The sequence below is a fragment of the Platichthys flesus genome, chromosome 22 (genome assembly GCF_949316205.1).
Source record: "Platichthys flesus chromosome 22, fPlaFle2.1, whole genome shotgun sequence".
Classification (NCBI taxonomy): domain Eukaryota; kingdom Metazoa; phylum Chordata; class Actinopteri; order Pleuronectiformes; family Pleuronectidae; genus Platichthys; species Platichthys flesus.
This window is the reverse complement of record NC_084966.1, coordinates 2,610,476-2,629,572: the sequence shown is the minus strand read 5'-3', so window position 1 is coordinate 2,629,572 and position 19,097 is coordinate 2,610,476. Positions and strand designations below refer to the sequence as shown.

At 45.1% G+C, this 19,097-nt stretch overlaps 1 protein-coding gene across 1 annotated transcript in view; it reads left to right on the top strand.

Moving 5' to 3' along the window:
- xirp2a (xin actin binding repeat containing 2a) overlaps positions 1 to 19,097 on the top strand; it is a 37,069-nt gene that overhangs the window by 7,426 nt on the left and 10,546 nt on the right. The window contains exons 2-7 of the mRNA XM_062380190.1: positions 5,467 to 5,566; positions 12,682 to 12,803; positions 16,569 to 16,706; positions 17,948 to 18,034; positions 18,234 to 18,303; positions 18,663 to 18,766. Coding sequence (XP_062236174.1) covers positions 5,467 to 5,566; positions 12,682 to 12,803; positions 16,569 to 16,706; positions 17,948 to 18,034; positions 18,234 to 18,303; positions 18,663 to 18,766 — 621 coding nt within the window. The remainder of the gene's footprint in view (positions 1 to 5,466; positions 5,567 to 12,681; positions 12,804 to 16,568; positions 16,707 to 17,947; positions 18,035 to 18,233; positions 18,304 to 18,662; positions 18,767 to 19,097) is intronic.

The window sequence follows — 19,097 nt, the reverse complement described above, 5'->3', positions numbered from 1 at the left end:
AAGGACGGCCCCACGAATGCTGCCTGAGGGGAAACTCTGACTAAATGTTACATCATGTATTCAAAAAATAAATAACTAAAGACACTACACCACAGAGCCGCTCTCACCAGCACGGAGTGCGATGAAAACACATCAGCGAGATTTTTTTGTGTCAAGAAACTGCCAGGGAGGAATGTGAAGCGCAAGCTGTGACCGGAGCAGCAGAGCTCGGTGCCCTGGGCTTATCTATCCAGACAGGCTCTTGTAATGGAGAGCTCCAGTATCAAAATAGCTGTGCTTTGTTTGTCTGTCGCCACAAACGTGCATGATGCCCCTTTGAGCTTCGGGTCGCTACGTCTCTGTTTGTTCGATTTCTTCTGCCCAACTTATTATTCTCCCCCGACTCCGTCTGGGTTTTCAGCTTTTAGTTAATTCTCTCTGTCACCTCTCGACATCTGTATCCCTCCTCCTGTCGGTCATCAAGTTTGTTTTCTGCCTCTGACTGTTTTCTACCTCGTGTCTGTCCGATTGCTTCTTCTCTGTTTCTGGCCTCTGGCCCAGCGCGCTCTGTTCGCCTTCTGTTTCTGGACCGTGTCTCTTTTGTGGCCATGTTTGCCCATGAGTGCTTGAAATATTGATGTGGGCGTCCCTCGCCATGTCTCTGTTTAGTCTAATAAAGATGGCCGATGGAGGATTGAAAACCGAAAAAGAAAAGTATTTGTAATTGCACTGGAATGCAGAAGGCTTATGGCACCAAACAAAACAATGTCCGAAGAGTGGACACAGAGAAAGAGAGGGAGTGGAAGTGAGGAAGAGCTGACCTTGGAATGAACAATGCTTCTGGTTGCATAACAGCGATGAGGAGGAGGAAGTGATAGATGAAGATGATTATCCTTGAGATCCACATTCAAGTCTGTGATGTTATTACTTATGTTCAACCCTGTGCTGCTTTTATCAAAGAGCACAGGTCTGCAAAAGTTGGACATCAAATGAAAACGTCCATTTAAACTACTTTAATGGATCAGGATGCTGATCTTCCACAGATGAATCCTGTGTTCAGTGGTGCAGGTGGTTCTCTTTCAACCATGATCCTCTGAGATAAGGAAAAAGACTGAACCAATAATTTTCTAGTTGCATGATGAACACACCAGCTGCCTCTGCTTCCTCTTCCGCACCAATGTGACTGGATTGGCTGGTGCCTGCGCTTCAAACCCGATTTGATTCACTGGTGCCTGCGCAGCTGCCTGAAATCTTATGCAACATGATAATATGATGTTAGATTTTTCATCACTCGTTGGCTTTTGTTCTGAAACGATACGTGATGGGGTCTGACTTCGGCCTGGATCCACCGGTCAGGCTGTGGTGGGCTGAGGTGCTGCAATTCAAACGTTATCCATAAATCCTGCATGTCCAATTTTGCCCTTATGCTCTCGGAGCCTGAGGTGCTGTCTTTTCAGCGAAGTACATCCAACTCGTGCTCTCGCTGCTGCTCGCTTTGTGAGAAGGACCCGGGCGTCAAAAAGATACCAGGACATGCAAAGCTTCACATGTGTGTGTTGCAGAGGGACGCGTCCAGAACATCTGTATCCTCAGTGGGACCCAGTGGATCGTTTTCTGCTGTGGAGCCTCCTGAGTAGAGTTCCAGAGCAGGCACTCGTATGTTGTGCCTGCCAACACTTTCACAGCTTTCACAGCCAGTTGTATTCACTCCAAGAGCCGTCACAGGGAGTGTGCATGCAGCCGCACTAACTATACAGTGTCTGTGTCCACACAATTCACAGAGGTCAAAGATATCTTTAAAATGTAGGACTCAGGCTCGACTTCTTTTCTTGGCAGGGTCCCTCAGTCCGTGGCCGTGCACCAGCCATAGCTACAGTGCTACTCCAGATACACGTGCCAAAAGGCTGGCACTGGTACTGCTCCACAAACCAGTAGCCCTAGCAGCGAGATGCTTCCTGAAACCTCTAAATGCAAGATGTGATGACTTAAAGATGCTTTCAGACAAATGCACTGAACTCCGAAGCCGCTGAATGTGAGAACGCAAACATCTGAAAATTCACTGCAAGCTAGTGGACATGTTGATGATGCTTTGAACATGCAACTCAAAAATGAAGATTTTTGAGTTGCAGCTTCTCTTATTCTTAAAAGAATAAGAGAAGCTAAACATGTAAAGATGCAGACGGAAAAGAAAGGCTCCACTCTCACCTGAATGTTTCCTGCAAGGCAACATTGCAGGAGAGCTGCCTGAGCACAAAGAGGGAAGAGAAAGGAAAACAGAAAGAGTTAGAGTACGGAAGAGAGATATAGAAAGTAGGGAAAGAAAGAAAGAAAGAGAAGGAGCGGTCCCTAAATAAGATTGTAAGTGTTTAAGAAGTGTATTTCATGGAGGTGGACGACCCTTCTGTGCCAAAATGTCAAATCTAATATCGAAACCATGGAGCCTATCGATTCGAGCTGCTCCAGCAGCTTCACCAACTCCCGCAAAAAGCACTCGGAGCAATTTCCGAGCTATTTGAGAGCGAAGTAGTCAGGTGGAGCAGAGATGGGTCGACGTGGGACAAATGTAATCACTGCTTTAACCTTGAGTTTATAACCAGATTCAGGCTAAATGTTACCACACAACGCACCATCCACAGTCCAGTGAAATACAAACCTCAGGGCTCAGCTCTGGAGTAACTGACTTATGAGAGGGACATTTCCTCGATGGAGGATGACACGTGAGGGGAGAGGAGGAGGACATTTGTGGAGAGGGAGGCGGACAGCTCTCCCCCGAGACAACAAGCTCACCACGACCACGACGTCAAAGTCTGACCAGTAGGAGCGCGGTTGCTCTGCAGACTGGTACAAGACAATTCGAGTAAAATGGTTCAGTCTGTCAGGCCCGGGGGGGGGGGGGGTCACATGGGCGGTTCCTTCACGCCGTGGTTCCACCGGCACCGATCCGACCGGCCTCTCTGTGGCCGGCTGTCACACATGACATGCTCCCAGATGGCCTGAGCTGATTTCATTAGCTGAGCTCCTTTTAAGAGGATCGTTTTTTTTGTTTTTTTATTCTTTCATCGGGATTATCTCTCGTGACAGGCCGGTACATTTAGACAGATCTCACCAAGCTCTGTCCCTTATTAACTCTGTCAGTCTGTTGGAGATGTGCGCAAACACACACACAAACACACACACACACACACACACACACACACACGCAAACACACACGCATTCCCCACCACCCTTCTTCCTCCTTCCTCGGTGGCAGCATGTGCCAAAGAGAACATATGGCAGGGACTCAAAGCTCGGCAGAACTTGGTGACACTCGTATGACACATTTCACTGCTGCTGTTCATCTGCTTATTATATCTCATAAAACTGGTCTCGTCTGATCGGGGGAATCGTAAAGCAGGAGATATCTGTGGTTAACTCAAAATATTGGTCAAATGAACGATCTGACAAAAGCCAACAGTTTTCTGAAAGTCTCTTCGGTTGTCGTACTGAGGCTGAACCTGAAGGCCTTCTTCAATTTTGTCTAAATCGATACACAATCCAGTTTAATGTGCCGCCGCTGATGCTGTCCTCTTGTTCTCTGCGGCTTCACGTCCTTGACCAGCTTTGTAAAGGGCGTCATTATTTTTCGTCAACAGAATTGCTGCACATTGTCAACCTCTCGGCGCACGCTGTTTTTCTCTGGCTCTTTGTGCGGCATCTTCTAGACAAGAAAAACAAACAAAGAAAGCTTTTCTTTTGCCGGCAACACAAATAACTTGGGACCAATTTCCATCTTAATCTATTTTTGAGCAACCTGCTTATTCTCAGCTCTCAGATTCCGAGCTCTGTTGTGCTTTTGTGCCAAATGGAGCCGTTCTGCTCACCAGTGTAGCATCAACATGGTGTGGTGCTAGAAAACCAAACTAGATCATACGGTTTGTTGTCCAAGGCCGAGGAAAAAGGAGACAAATTATTATTAATATGATTATTTATTTATATATATGAAAAGTCATATATTTCCTGTGTGAAAGAGAAAGATAATAATGAAAAGTAGTGACGGTCAAACGTGGCTCTGCAGCCCGAGCACAGTGAGTGAGGTTTATACACACGACCTATTGACACACTTATTTAGCATTTTTCTTTCTGCTCAGTTAATTGACGAACAAAGTGGTGAACTCACGAATCCTTGATGCTCCAGTTTTAGACACCGTGGAGATTTGGGCTCATTTGCTGTTTCTCCCTTCCTCACACACGCAGCTCACAGACAATCCTGCAGTGGGACTGTTCTGTCTGCTGCGGTGCATCTTAAAAATATCAATTTAATGTATCCAGAAAAAAAAATAGGTTCACACCCACACACCACATGGATCATAATTCACAGCACAAGTGTAAACAAGCTCCATGGAAAACACCAAACGGAGAGAGATGGCGTTCAGATGTGGAACGAGCTGGGATGAAGGCCGACCAGCACAACCTCACATGCACACAAATGCTTCACATCTGGCTGATAAAACATCCTCACAGCTTGTGCACTTAATCCTCTCCTGAGCAGAGGACGATGTAGAAGAAGTGGTTTAATACCAGAATTCAGACTGGGAGTACTGGGGAGCTGTGGTCAGCAGCCAGTTTGAACGTTTGCTCGGTGATTTGACTTTCATTTGATGTGAGTGCGACTTCAGCAAGAGGGCGAGAATAACAGAGGAGAAAGAGAGAGATTGTGTTTACAACCCTGTTTTATCACGGTGTGTGTGTGTGTGTGTGTGTGTGTTTGTGTGTGTGTGTGTGTGTGTGTGTGTGTGTGTGTGTGTGTAGGGAAATATGGGGATTTGTTAAACAGGATTTCTGAGAACAATGTTTTGTCCTTTGGTGCATTTTTTAAATAAAGCTTGACACATTCAGCAGACAGGAGACTAATCTGTGTGTGTGTGTTTGTGTGTGTGTGTGTGTGGTTTGCCGTGTGTGGAGTTGTTGCATGTTTGTTGTCACTCTGTGTTGACGCCCAGCAAGAAGCTGTCAGAAAAAGACTGCTCTGGGGAACACATTTGATTTGCAAATGAAAGAACACACACGCACATTTGCAGACACACACACGGTTGTATATGAGCACACAGACACAGGTGTGTTTGTTCCCCACGGGGATGATTTGCACCTGAACAGGCGTGTTACTCAGGCTGACTCCAAAATACTTCGATGGGAAAAGCATAAGACCATTTTGTGATGGGATTAAACCTGCAGCAAAGCAAGTACATGATTATACAAGTACTTCTACACCAGGCTGGTAACACGCCTGTATACACCAAGGACATGTCATTCACCAGCCATGTACTTTTATCAGGTCTCAGATAGAGTGGCTCTATTAAAATTCAACCAAATGCTGTTGCACTAACTCCACTGTCCCAAGGTCAGCATTTGTGAACACGTGACTGTGTGTGTGTGTGTGTGTGTGTGTGTGGTTTTGACCTCTCCAGGTGTTTCCTCTGATAGCTCCCTCTCTCTCTCTCTCCTACCAGGAAGTGACAGCCGTCCCCAGCTCCCCGTCCAAACGCGTGACGTCCAGTATTCTCCCGTCAACAGACCCGACCATGGCCTCACCGCAGGACGCCTCTCTTTGTGAGTACTTTCTTGTTTGGGGGCAAATGTATCGTTTAAAAAGGGAGTTTAAAAGTTTAGAGAAAGTGTTGTTGCAAAGCCGGATGTGTTTAATCATTAGTCCGGCGGCCGAGTGTTTGCATCGTGGTTACACTTCACTGTCAAGCCAACGACCGAGGCTGCCGACTGGTTAATGCAGTGTTCTGTCCCATTTGTTCTGGGAGATAACCCTGTGGCAGAAAGCAGCTTTTGAAAACTAGAGAGTTCTTTGCCAGATAAGACTGTGCCTCCCTGGCAGCTTTTTAATGGGAAGCCAGGGGCTCGCCGGGTGCTGGGCTTCCATTACCGCGATAGCAACAGTGTTGAGGCTGCAGCCAGTTTGTTTGCCACCGACGCTGATAGCACAGATGGAGCTTACAGTGGGAGCTACAGTAACTCCACATGGAATCGCAAACACGAGCACTAGAGGGAGCGAGTTGTAGATATCGGCCTCTGAGGTGATATAGATCAGGGAGTCAGTGTGTGTGTGTCTGTCTGTATGTGTGTGTGTGTATGTGTGTGTGTGTGTGTGTGTGTGTGTGTGTGTGGGGGGGGTTGGTTGTGTGTGTGTGTGTGTGCGCACGTGAAAGAGGATGAACCCTTCAAAATATTCAATCCCTGGAATCAAAGAATTTTGAATCATAGTTATTAAATCATAAACTCTTGCCCCTTGAGAGTGATCCACAGAAGTAAAATCACGAGGAGTGAAACCAAAACAACGAGCTGATAATATTTAACCAATTCATATTACAATCTTTTATTTATACAGTGTCTTTTCTGTTGTGTGCTTCGGCAAAACACAGGACTTTACATGTCAGGCCTGTGCCATGCGAGTGAGAGTGATAGTAGCGAGGGAGTAAAGTGATGGAGGTGTTGACAGGCGTCACGGTGGCATCAAGGTGTTTACCACTCACTCATAAACTCGACCATGCCTGCTCTCACTCGACACCCTGGCACACACACGTCTCTACCTGAGATCACTCAGGCTGTCCTGTCGACCCGCGCGTCTCTAAATCTCCGCTCCGTGTCTAAAAGTGGAGCTTGTTGACGATCCTCTGAATTCCTGTTGTCTCGACCGAGCTTTTGTCTTCGCTGACGAGACGTCGGCGACAACGCTGCACAATCCGTCAGGCCCAGTGAGTGACAGCGGTGGCAGGAGGGCTTCAGGAGCTGCTCCCCACAAAGCCACAGTGTTTAAATAAGGCAACGTGTAACTGCACTTTAAACAGATGCAAAGCTCAGTCTGAATCTGCACACTGCCGCTGACCTTGTTTACTTGTGTTCTCTCACATGACACCAGAATAACCACCGGAGCTTTGTGGCTCACACAACAGTGCATGAGGGCTATTTAAATCTATTATATAATCTATCTATCTATCTATCTATCTATCTATCTATCTATCTATCTATCTATCTATCTATCTATCTATCTATCTATCTATCTATCTATCTATCTATCTATCTATCTATCTATCTATCTATCTATCTATCTATCTATCTATCTATCTATCTATCTATCTATCTATCTATCTATCTATCTATCTGAGTTTGAGTCAATGGGAGTTTTTCCCTGTGTTGTATAATTTGAAATCAGTAATACAGTACAGTGAAGAGCTCCTTTTCAATATATGTCTAGATACACAGTGTGTTTGTGTGTGTGTGTGTTGATATAGTCTGATTAAAGTTGTTAGACAGGCTAAGCCCAAGATACATTTTCAAAGTGGTCGAACGCTGCCAAATGGTGGATTTGCCAAAACACCGTTTTTGTTTTAATTAATCTCCTCCCAGGTTTTCCTGCCAAGCGACGATGTCTTTATCCTCATCCTGTAGAAAACACAGCCTCTCTACTTATCAGGTTTCGATTTTATTCCCTCAGCCGCCATTCTGGCAGGCGAATTAGATCCTAAGAAAAGACGGATGTGGGGAAATTGAAAACTGAGGTTGAGAGGAGAACATTGCAGGGGTCTGGTTTTGCAAAGCTCTGAAGGCTGAAGTCTCGGGTGCAGGATATTCACACAATGCCAAGAGGAACCACATCAAAATGTATGAAAATGCACAAATGAAACACCCACACAAACGTTATTCCAGGGGATTATGCTCACTTGTGTTTCTCCACTGAATAGGTGCTCACTCACACCTCCTCAAATTGCTGCCTCGTTAACGCACAGCTTGAATTCCTGCATTTATTATAAGAATCTTTTAACGAGACACCTAATTGACCTTGTGTGTTTTCATAAATGCTAATAAATCTCCAAACCTTATTTTATGTTCAATTTCTGCACCGTACTAAAACCAGCTGCACAGATGTTCCAGAGGCTGCTGTGCCTCGATACGTGTGTTGCCTGTTGATTACATATTTAGGTTTTTGAACACGGATCCCTATCTTCTCAGTTCTCCACCCAGAGTCCCTGTTGTTCATGGAGCACAGATTCAGTCCTTCTTCCACGTTGTGCCGTGCTGCTCCTGGTTGCACCAGCGCCCCCGGTCACCCACGTGTCTCTGCGTCCTTGCTGCTCTACTCACTTTAACAAAAACTGTACTGGTCGCATTCAGCGCTCAATTTTCCGAGAGTTACTCTTCTCACTTGTGTGTGGGCTCCCTCCGTTTGCGGATCTTCTCAGGTCCCTTCATTAGGCAGTCTGCAGCCGGGTGTTTATTTTCCACTTTAGGAACAGGAAATCCATGTGCAATTTCAGTGGGATTATCAGCAGAGTGCAGCTTCCTCCACAAGCCTGATAACCACGCTTTTCTCTCTCCGATGTGCTGCCGGCGGCACCTCGCGCGGGGGGGGGGCTCCAGCAGAACACCTTGTGTTTCATATATAGCTTTGGTAAACAGCCCTGATCGCAGCTAATAATGTGGAGAGAGCAGTCAAACATGCCCTGATTCCTGCAGGGTTATGTAAGCCAGCTCCTCTCCGGTATTGTCAAGAAGGATGTAGGTTGAGGAAGAGTGAATGGCGGCCCCAGGCTGATCAGACACAAACAGAAGGTCACTTGTTTTAAAGAGGACCTTTGACTCTGCCTCAGGGAAACATATGTCCAGGAAAGACGAGTGAAAAAGGAGGAAGGAAAGAAAGACACATACAGAGAGAATATCAATATGAGTTGCTTTCCTTCCACCCATCGATTAGCTGCTTGAGTGTTTCTTTATCATCAAGCTCAATATGCTCAGGCTTCAGCACAGCAAGACCCTGACATTTTGCATTTGTTGCAGAGACTTAACGTCCAGAAAGGTTCAATTCCCTGTGATCGCAGACATACAGAGAACCAACAGGGTTTCACCGGGAGAAATGTTAGTTAAACGAAAATCCTAATGGCAGAGAAAGCAAATAAGCATGATTTCCAAAATGTTTATTACAATCTGTGCAATAATATCACTCTCCCATCGACTGCATGTGGAGTTAATCATTAAATGTCACACCGTGATATTTAACAAGCAGAGATTCCAAATGCCACTCGTCTCCCCGCAGTCTGCTGCATGAATTCCTTTTCTCCAGCTCACAGTGTGGGACGTCTGTGCAATAAGTCCACTGTGACATAAGGTTAAGGGCATGTTGGGTACCTTGATACTTGACACTAAAAAAGCCAACCCACATCCACCTACCCTCTCCCCCACGTCCATCCTATTTTTTACGAAGGGGGACTTCTAAAATAAAATCAGCTGTCACTGGATCCCTGGGCCAGTCTGAGCTGTGGAGCTGGAGCTGGTCTCCAAGCCTCTCTGTCTGTCTCTGCACAGGATCGGCTCTCTGTGTCGGGCTGAGGCTCATTTCTTTTCCTGGAGTTCCTTTTCTGTTCTGTTGGATTGTATTGCTGCTTGACGTGAAGAGCGACCGGCGTGCTATCAGAAGGTAAGAGATGTATGTGGACTGTGAGCTTTGTGACGCTGGCTCTTGTAAAATCTCTTTCAAAAGAGAATTTCCATCTAAGCAGAAGTGGAAGGAGACAAATAGGACGCGGTAGATGACATTTTACCTGGTAATGAATTGGTTCGACGTGGTGGGGCTCCGTCTGTTGTGTAAAATCAGAAACAAGACGAGAGGGGAGGGCTTGTTTGTGTCGGAAAATCAAATCGAAATGAGATGTGATATTGCAATATGTTTCTGTGCTTCCACGAGGGTTTGGGTTTTCTCATAAAATTCGCAGCTGGCACTTCCCATTTCCTTTCACAGGATACAATCAGCAGGATCCGGAATATTCCGAGAGAACAGCGAATCAAGCACGTAGCCTTAGCATAAGGAAGCACTCCAGGGGAACCCGGTCTCCGTGTACAGAACTTCTTTTGACGGATTTGACAGCTCAATTATTGTTCCTGTTTTGCTCTCATCGGTAAGGAAGAAATCACCCTGCATGGCTGACATTTCAATTAGCGCGGCTGGTTTCGTGTCCCCTGTCAAACGGGGCCAGTCCAACGCTTCGGTCAGTAAGTACTGAACAGAAAATCAGGTTCCTCGGTTCCTCGGTTCCTCTGCTATGAGGAGTTGATCTCTTCTTGACACAGACCTGTGGGCCTGGATTTAACTTTGCTCTATAATGCTATCAAATCTGAAGACCCTCTCCCTCGTCTCTCTTTCCTGGTGCACCTCGGCCTTCTCTCCCCTTAGCCCCCCCGCCCGTCACCCTACACCCCATCACTCCTCACTGGCCGCGGTGCAGCGCCTCAGCACTGACAGGGAGGTCAATGGTCCGTGGACGGGCTCAATATAGAGACTGAGTCATGCATACCGGCAGCAGCATGACCTCCCCTGTTGACTGTTTCCCGGGCCTCGGCCGCTTCCATTAACCCCCCCCCCACCCGGTGCCAGACTTAAAGAGATAAGAGGCTACTTGTAAAACTGTGAGAGGAGGAAAACAGGAGCCAGAGTTTGGGTTACCCATATCCTCAACCTAATTCCAACCATAACAATGTCCTCATCACGACCCTCTATCAATCAAACTTTATTTAAAAAGAACCTTTCAAAACAAATCAAATGCAGTTTAAAATCAACTAGGATGTTAAAAAACAGAACTTAGAAATGAGACTTATTCATACAAAATAAATAAATAGTAGAGAAAACGGCAATAAAGGAAAATTGAAATGATCAAATATGTTGAATCTACACTAGAATTTGACTCGAAGAAAGTAGAATATAATTAATAGTAATGATTAAAAGATAAAATATACATAATAAAACCGTAAAAGGATTCAACTCTACATAAAATACTTAATAAATAGGATTTAATTTGCGCGGCCACACTTCCTCCCTGCGTGAATCTCCTTGTTCCTTGTTTCAGGGGAACATGACGCTGCAGACGGAGCCTGTTTATAAAAAGCCTGAGTTTATAACCCTCCCGCTGGAGCCTGGTTACCTCACCACCATGCTATGGCACATTTGCATCCCATTCTCAGAAGCCAGAGATTTCCAGAGCGCTGTGACAGCTCCAGAGCATGACGTGAACGTTTATCTCTGCTGATGAACGAGGGCATTATCCTTGTGTTGCTGTCATCGGGCTGGAGTTCGGTCACACAGCAGCCTCAGGTGTAGGGTTTCTGACCCATATTTATAGGATGTGCTGGTTATTTTCAGATGCTGCTGTCTCCGGCAGCTTTATCTCTCCCCCCCGATGGGTAACGGGTCACACTAACATACCAGATGCAGCCGAGAGTGAGGTTCAGTCAAACCAGAAAACTCCTCTACGCATCTTCAGGGAAACAGCATTTTGATGAATATTGATCAAACATCAGCCAGCAGGGAACATATTGTCTTTGTCAGTCAAGTGTATCACTATGAGAAGGCATCCAGGAAGTTGACCTGCAGTTAATAATTAATTCAAAACAATAAGTTAGTTCACTGTTTCTCATCAGGATGTTAAAGTGGATTTTCCAGCTTTTCCGTGTGCTCAGAGGTCAACGTGTAAACAGGAGACGTGACTGAGCACAGCTGTGGTCACACACTGGCCATATCAACATGAACTACAGGTCTACACCTCCTCCAGAAATGAAGCTAAAAGATTCTGGATACAAACAGCACCATCTTGCTCATTTGGAGCATTATTAATATGATGTGTATACTTTGACTTTTCAGTTTGGTCCATGTCCCGTCCACTAACCTGGAGGAGGCCTGGTTTCCTGTCAAGTCCGGGGAGATCAGGATATTTTGGCTTCACGTTTGGGGAGCAGTCGTGTCCTCTCTCTCTCTAATATGAAGATATTATTAATCTTCCTACATAGTCGAGATAAAAAATCAATCTCTACGACTACAGAGATCGATACCAGTGGGTGTTTGATTCCTTCAGTTGAATGACATGGAGCTATATGGAGCCAGGGTCAGATTGTACTCTAGGTGGGAGAGAGAAGCATCGAGCATGAACCTGTGGTATGTACTAATCCAGTGAATGTGATACTAATCTCCATTCTACGACTCCAGCGAGGGGACCTTCACCAAGTCCACATGCGCAGCAGGAGCAGCTGCTGCAGCACGTCTTAAATAAGCATGAATCAGAGCGATACTGACCCGCACTTTGAGCCAAAATTACACCGACACGCGACAATGTAAGCACCTATATCGTGAAAACAACACAAGACAAGGCGGCTCTCCAAAGTGTCAAAAGGTCAGAGTGTGAGCACATAATGAGAGTGAATCATTTCTGTTTGTGCGCTTTCATCCCACGGTGCCGTTGCCTGGAGAGAGAGAAGAAGAAGCTGGAAGCTGAAAGGTCCAGTGTGGGTGTGTGTGTGTCGAGCTTCAATGGAGGCCTCGCTCTCTGTTGCCTAACGATGCTTTGTAGCGCAGAGAAGTCAAATGTAGAATCAATGGTCTCCTCTAATTGGCTCTCCGCAGGGATGAGCCGTGCATCGTAAAGTGGTGCTTTGTGATTGATGAGCGGCAGGTTTGGTTTTGTGTCACCGTGTTGTCAGGGGGCTTCTTGTGACTCAGGACGGGATCAGGAAAATCTAAAAACACCAATAAAGCTTTAATGCTTTGGATTCCAAGCGTCTGATTTTCTTTTATTTCCTTTCCTGCAGAATATCAGTATCATCTCTCTGAGTTTAGTTTGTCGATGGAGGTGATGCTCATCTTCATTTTAACGAGTTGTGGTTCTCTGTGTGTGCAGCTGCAGGTGGCCCCGGACAGCCCGAGGACCAGGAGGCCGAGCCGGTGTCGGTGAAAGAGCGGCTGGCGATGTATCAGGCGGCCGTGTCCAAAAAAGAAACCAGTGCTTCCTCCTCCGCTGTGGTAAGACGATAACACACACAGGATGTCACCAGACACGGCAGAGAGGAAGTCGCCTGGAGCCCAAGTCGTATACAACGCGTGGACTCGGCTGTGTTTCCATTAATGTGACAGTGTGTGATATACATTGCTGATGTTTATAGCCACATTTGTGTCGTTTAGAAACGCCCAGGGTAAATCTACAGTCCTGCTGAATGGAGGAAGGGGGAAGGAGTCAGTAGATTATAGGAAAATGCAGCCTCCACAGAGGATGGCAGCTTGAGTCCTTTCCCAGCATGCATTGAGAAAATCATAATGGTTTCACTTCAGCTGGAGTCACTGTGACCTTCAATGTCTCCAGCGCTGCACTCAGAGGGAAATATTTCACTTTTACTCCACAACATTTATCATGGACTTTATATAAAGATCAAATATAATTAGTTTCACCTCCTTTTAATATTCTCATCTGTTAACATGGACGCAGATGTTTTTTTATGAGCATCATCATCTGTGCACTTAAGTTGGTTTCTTTTTACCAGTAGATCTGGTAAAAAATATAAGTATAATTTAAATGTATGAAAGAAAAAGAGCGAACATAATTTAACATATTTACTTTCAAATGAACTCGCTGCAAATCGACAGAGAGCGTTTCCCCACGGTCGCTGAACAGCCGATTGAATCTTTCCACATCATCCGCACAAACAAATTATTACGCAGCTTGCACACAAACAATTGGACGACACTGTGTTCATGTTTGAATCACCGAGTGGTAAAATACCAGATGTCAGCAAACAGATCTCTGCCACATTCGTCAGGACATGTGTTGATATCGTGTTTTGGATTCAGTTTCCTCCGTCTGCCCTCCTCTCTGAGCAAACCCAGATTCTGAGGAGACGAAGGTTTTGATCCTCTCACTGTTTAGAAACCCCTGTGTATCTAAATAACTGAGAGAGGTGAGATAGTCATTATTTAATTCAACAGAAGAGATGAGTCCCCTCTCCCATGACTCATCACATGACCCTTCATCTTGTGAAGGTCATTTCCCCCTCCCGACAGGGACACACTCTAAACTACCGAGCCCACTATCTAATCATTAGTCTCATTAGCAGCAATATAATAATGTTTTATATAATAATATAACATTCACAGGGGCCATTTTTCTGCATTTGTTATCCTCTTAACAGGGCACCCTAGAGCTCACCTAGCAGGCCAGGCTGTGACTCAGGGGGGAGAGCGGGTCATCCACTTACCAGAAGGTCAATAGTTCGATCTCTGGTGCCTCCAGTCTGCATTCTGCAAGTGTCTTTATGCAAGAGGCTGAACGGCAAATTGCTCCGGCAGGGTCTGAGTGTCCCATCACATTTACATCTACCCAGTGGTGGATCCAGGCTTTTTCTTGGTCAGGGGCAATAAAGGGGCCTCAACAGAGGGGGACGATTCTATGTCCAACATCCAGGGACTGATTCGGTAAGGTGCACATTCAAGTCATTTCTTGTTAAATAAGCCACATGTTATTCAATATGGTTAGAAAATAACAAACCAGAACATTTGTTTTTGAGTTTTATTGAATTATGTTTAAATCGTCAGAGTAATATTTCTCCAGACGTCAGACATCTGTCACCTTTTTTATTTGATGTGTTTATGGAACATTGTAAAACCCACAGTCCGACTGTGTGAGGCGTTAGTCAGCCAAGGTCGTCTGCTCTGTTTCTAAAATGAAGCCCGGCCAACTGGAACACGTCTGTTTGTCTCTGTGTAAACTGTGACCTCCATCACAGTGCTGTTATATCACAAGCAGGCGGATGTTATACGTGTGGAGGAAGATAAATGATGTAAAATACACTTACATTGAATATCAGAATATATTTATAATATGAATATTTATCATTTGATAAAGCACAAGTATTTTATTTATAACATATTTGGGGTAAAGTCAAATCTTTTTAAATGTCCATCAGATCCGGTCACACTGGTGCTGCCCCCCTCTGGTGACTTTGTGCATGACAGGACAGCCCGGTCGCGCACTTGATTAGCTCCGGACTCGAACCAACGTCCGTCACTGATCCTCTGATATCGTTTGGGCCCATTTGTGCTTTGCTTTATAATTCAAAATATAACCTTTTCAAAATACAAATATATAGAAACAAAGTGATTACAATGTGCAAAATGTGATCATTTAATCATTAATAGATGAAACACTCAAAGCTCCACCGTGCAGCGTTATGCAGCCACAGGGCTGCGGAGCAACACGCCTCTAGAGCCAGAGCTTTCCAGAGCAGACGAGATGTTCACACAGAGAGAGCCGAGCTGCACTAACAGAGGAGCTCAAGAGGCTGGTTGCTTTTTATTAATGGCTGTAACACTGTAATTACCCTTAAAAGAACAAGCACTGGACCAATTCAACCAACCCTTGATGGTTTGATAACACCAGTAAAGAAACTCCCCCCCAACAACCGGCACTTCAGGCCGGTGATTGTCGGAGTGGCAGTGCAGCAGCTTTCCCTTTTCCATCAGTGGATCCTCGGTGTCAGGCCTCATGTGGTGGCTGCTGACAGCTGAGAGTGGATGGTGTGTGTCTGTGTGTGTCTGTGTGTGAGTGTGTGTGTGTTGGGGGGTTGTTTGCCCGACAGATCTGCATGTGAGTATTGTTTTCCCTCCCCACGTTGTGCAGCTGTTGTCTGGGTATCCACACGAGTGACAGGGTGTCTCTGGTTCTGTCCGGTGTGACATCCAGAAATGATTAATTACCCAGGGTATCGTGTAGAAGCTGCTAATTTACAACAACACACAGTTTCAGTTTGTGACGACTTATTGCACAGAATTTACATTTTGTAAGTGTTTTGTATTTGTTTTCTTTAATTTGCAAAGTTAATTCCTTTTTTGAATCTATGTTTAGGCAGTAAAAGTAAAAGTAATATATCATAAAAATCTAATAAAATCCCAAATCTTCCACCAGCATTAATATCAGATTTCTTCAAACGTGGTACAAAGGATAATTTTGGACTTGTAGATGTAAGATTTTGGGGCTCAAGGGTCAAAGGTCACGGTGACCTCATGTTTTGAATGCACCTGCAGGACTCAGAGTCTCATCGCATCTCTAAATGTGACCAAACAAACCAAATCAGCTGTGTGTGATTTTCCAGGACTGAATTCAATGTTTTGTCTAATTTGGTTGTAATTATTCTCATTATGGGCGATTTAACAGATTCCGTATTCAAACACAGCCTCATGCATCCTGGAGGGGATGTTCTGTGACTGCTAGTTTAAATGAGGGATGTGGATTTGATGCCACATCGATGCAGCTGCTGGACCCTGACGTGGTGAAATATTGATAACACGGAGCTCTGCCACAAAATACCACCGACCTAAACTCCGCTGCGATAACTTACAAATTGCTTTGTACTCCTCATTCGCATTATAAAGAAAGAAAAACACTCACAAACACACATGCACAAACTTTATATATTGCAATTCTCCACAAGCTATCATGTGTGTGTGCAGAAGCCTTCGTATATAAATAAGTTATTAGCAAAGTAATTGAGAATCCCAGACGGAGATTATTTTATCAAATAATCTGTGTGGATTCTTGCCAGGATCTTGTCGGGGGAAGTCGGCCTGCTCCATACAGATGAGACAGTCTCCCTCTGTCCTCCTCGTCCTGCAGGGGGGGGTCGTTTGTGTCACAGTTTAAAGAAACAAGTCTGAGAATCATCTGAAAGAGTTTTTAAACTGATCCCAGTGTGTTTCATGTATCAGCTGTAACATGTGTTCTCTCTGCTCTGCCGACAGATGATGGAGGAGTCGGAGGCGTGTTCACTGCCCGGCGGCCTGGCCAGCGTGAAGAGACAGTTTGAGAACCAGGAGTTCACGTCTTCATCGGCCCAGTCTAGCGTCACCCAGTTTCACTTCCAGCAGAAATCCGTCCAGGTCAGAATGTAACCACGCTCACTCACATTCCCGTGTCATGTGTGTGGAAATGTCACATAGACCATGATTCGTCAAATATACTGAAGGCGACAGGTGAGGGGGACCTTTCTGCAAACACTGCAGCTTTTTACTGGAAAAACTTGGCTCTGATTGCGTCTTCAAATCAAAGAGGGCACCTTGAACTGGGCCGTCTATCCGCCACTGTCATGCAGCGCGTGGGGAACCTGCCAGAATGCATTAGCTGCCTGGGATGTGTCCGGATCTCAGTGAAGTAAGGTCAATACTGCCCCTCCATGCCTCCATCCCCCCCCCCCCCATCTGCTCATTCAGGCAGGAAGTGGAGTGCACGAGGATCTTACTGAATGCTAAATTTTACATCACTTCTTTCTCTTTTTTTTGGGGAGTGTCTGAGTGTGTTACTGTGATGGAGTTATGCGTCCGTGCTGCAGCAGGAAAACCACTTTCCACTCTGGTTTCCTCACAGGTGTAATATCCTGAGCCCTGTTTTAAAACTGCTCATACATCAGTGAAGACATTACACTGACACAAGTGGATTCAGAAGTACAGAGCGCCCCCACACCCACCCAGCCTCCATGTATCTTTCATGTTAACCGCAGCGGATACGAGCTCCGATGTCTTTCCTCCTCGTCACATTGCGTGAATGGAGGAAATGGCTAAATGCAGTTTTATATAGTTGTTGTAATCTGTTGCCGTTTCTCTCCAACTCTGACGTCCTCTGTTATTGAGAAACAGAAACTTTGTAGTTCCCTAGGAAACAGCGCGGTAATGGAAAAGCATTTGTCAGCAGCCACACAGGGATTTTATGAAGCCTTTTCACGGAGTAAGAAATGAGCTACTCTGCAGCTGATTCTTACTGCTCACAATAACAAGGCCATAACAACACAGCAGCTCTTTGTGCCCTCATGAATGAGGGTGTTTGTGTGAGGTCATGCTGTCATTGGGAGGATTTTCCATATTCCATGTTTTTGTCCTATGTATTCAAGATAGGCGTTGACAAAAGTAGTTTTTCATTATTTGAAATCCTTGATTTTGCTGCTTCGGGTAGAGAGAAGAAGTTATCAAGCATGTATGAAGGCTGCGTGAGACAAGAGACGAGCTGAAGAAATCTGTCCAAGCAACAGCTCAGGGTTTTGAGTGAAAACGTGAAATCGATAATTCAGTTAAATCGTGGATATAGATAGATAAGAACCATGATATTCCTTTTTTTTAATGTTTGACAGGAAGTGTCCAGCTCCTCCGAGGTGATCGTGAAAAGCAGTTCCAGAGAAGTCGTCCCCTCCTCTGGAATCCTCCACACTCAACAAGAGGTGCTGGTTGTTTTACTCAAGTAAAAGTAGAAGTACCCCAGACACAAAGTGCAGTTTTGAAATAAAAGTACCGTGTTGCGTCCCCCCCCCCCAGGACTTTATGCTGCATTTTATCTAGAAATGTTGCCTTATGCTTGTATTTCCAAGCAGAGGCAGCAGCACGGCTCATATACTAATGTTCTCCTCTTTCTTTTCACAGGTGGTCCACGATCAAAGAATCCACCATAACAATGTGGCCGGCAGTTATGGGAACCATTACAATGAAACAGGTTATTCTGCTCCTGCCTTTTATATTGTAATTTTCCCGTTTTTTTTTTTATCACAGCGCTGCTTGTGTCCTGTATATTAATGGTTGTTCCCACCGTGGCTGAATAAGGGATGAGCTATGAAAATGAGTCGGGAGTGCAGATGATTTCCTATTCATTGCATAGCTGCAAATCTAATCAGGGCAGAGTCAGGAAGGTAAAATATTGGAAAGTGGAAATTGGGCAATCACCGCTGCATGGTTTCAGAAAATGAAAACTACTCAGGTTTTTAATGAAATTATTTATTTCTCTTTCCCCATCCCCCTGAGCTCCCTCACTACGAATGACTTAATGAAGCAGCCTTCTTCTGGTGTCTAATTCAGTTATGCTTGTCGGAGGAGAGGACCCACCAAAGGTTTCCACTCAGGCTTTGAAGCAGCAGTATGAAAAAACCATTGAGGAAGCAGCACCAGCAAAGGAAATTAAGGTAATGATGCCGTCTGTTTATCTAAATATACGACAGTTTGGGAGCTTTTCTTGCATCGTATCATTATGAATATGGGGCCCCATCATGAAATCATCAAAAGGAAATTGCGCGTGTCACCAGTTGATGGGAAATAAATTGGAGCGGATAAAAGGCCTCATGTCATTACACAGCCAAAGTCTGAAACTTTAAAAAGGCAAAATCCCCCGGACTGAAACAAGAACTCACATGACTGTCTGCAGTGGAAATGATCTTCAATGAATATTCATTCATTTCACTATATCAAGTCAGTAATTACTACGGGAGCCTTCACAAGTGAAAACGTACAGATCTG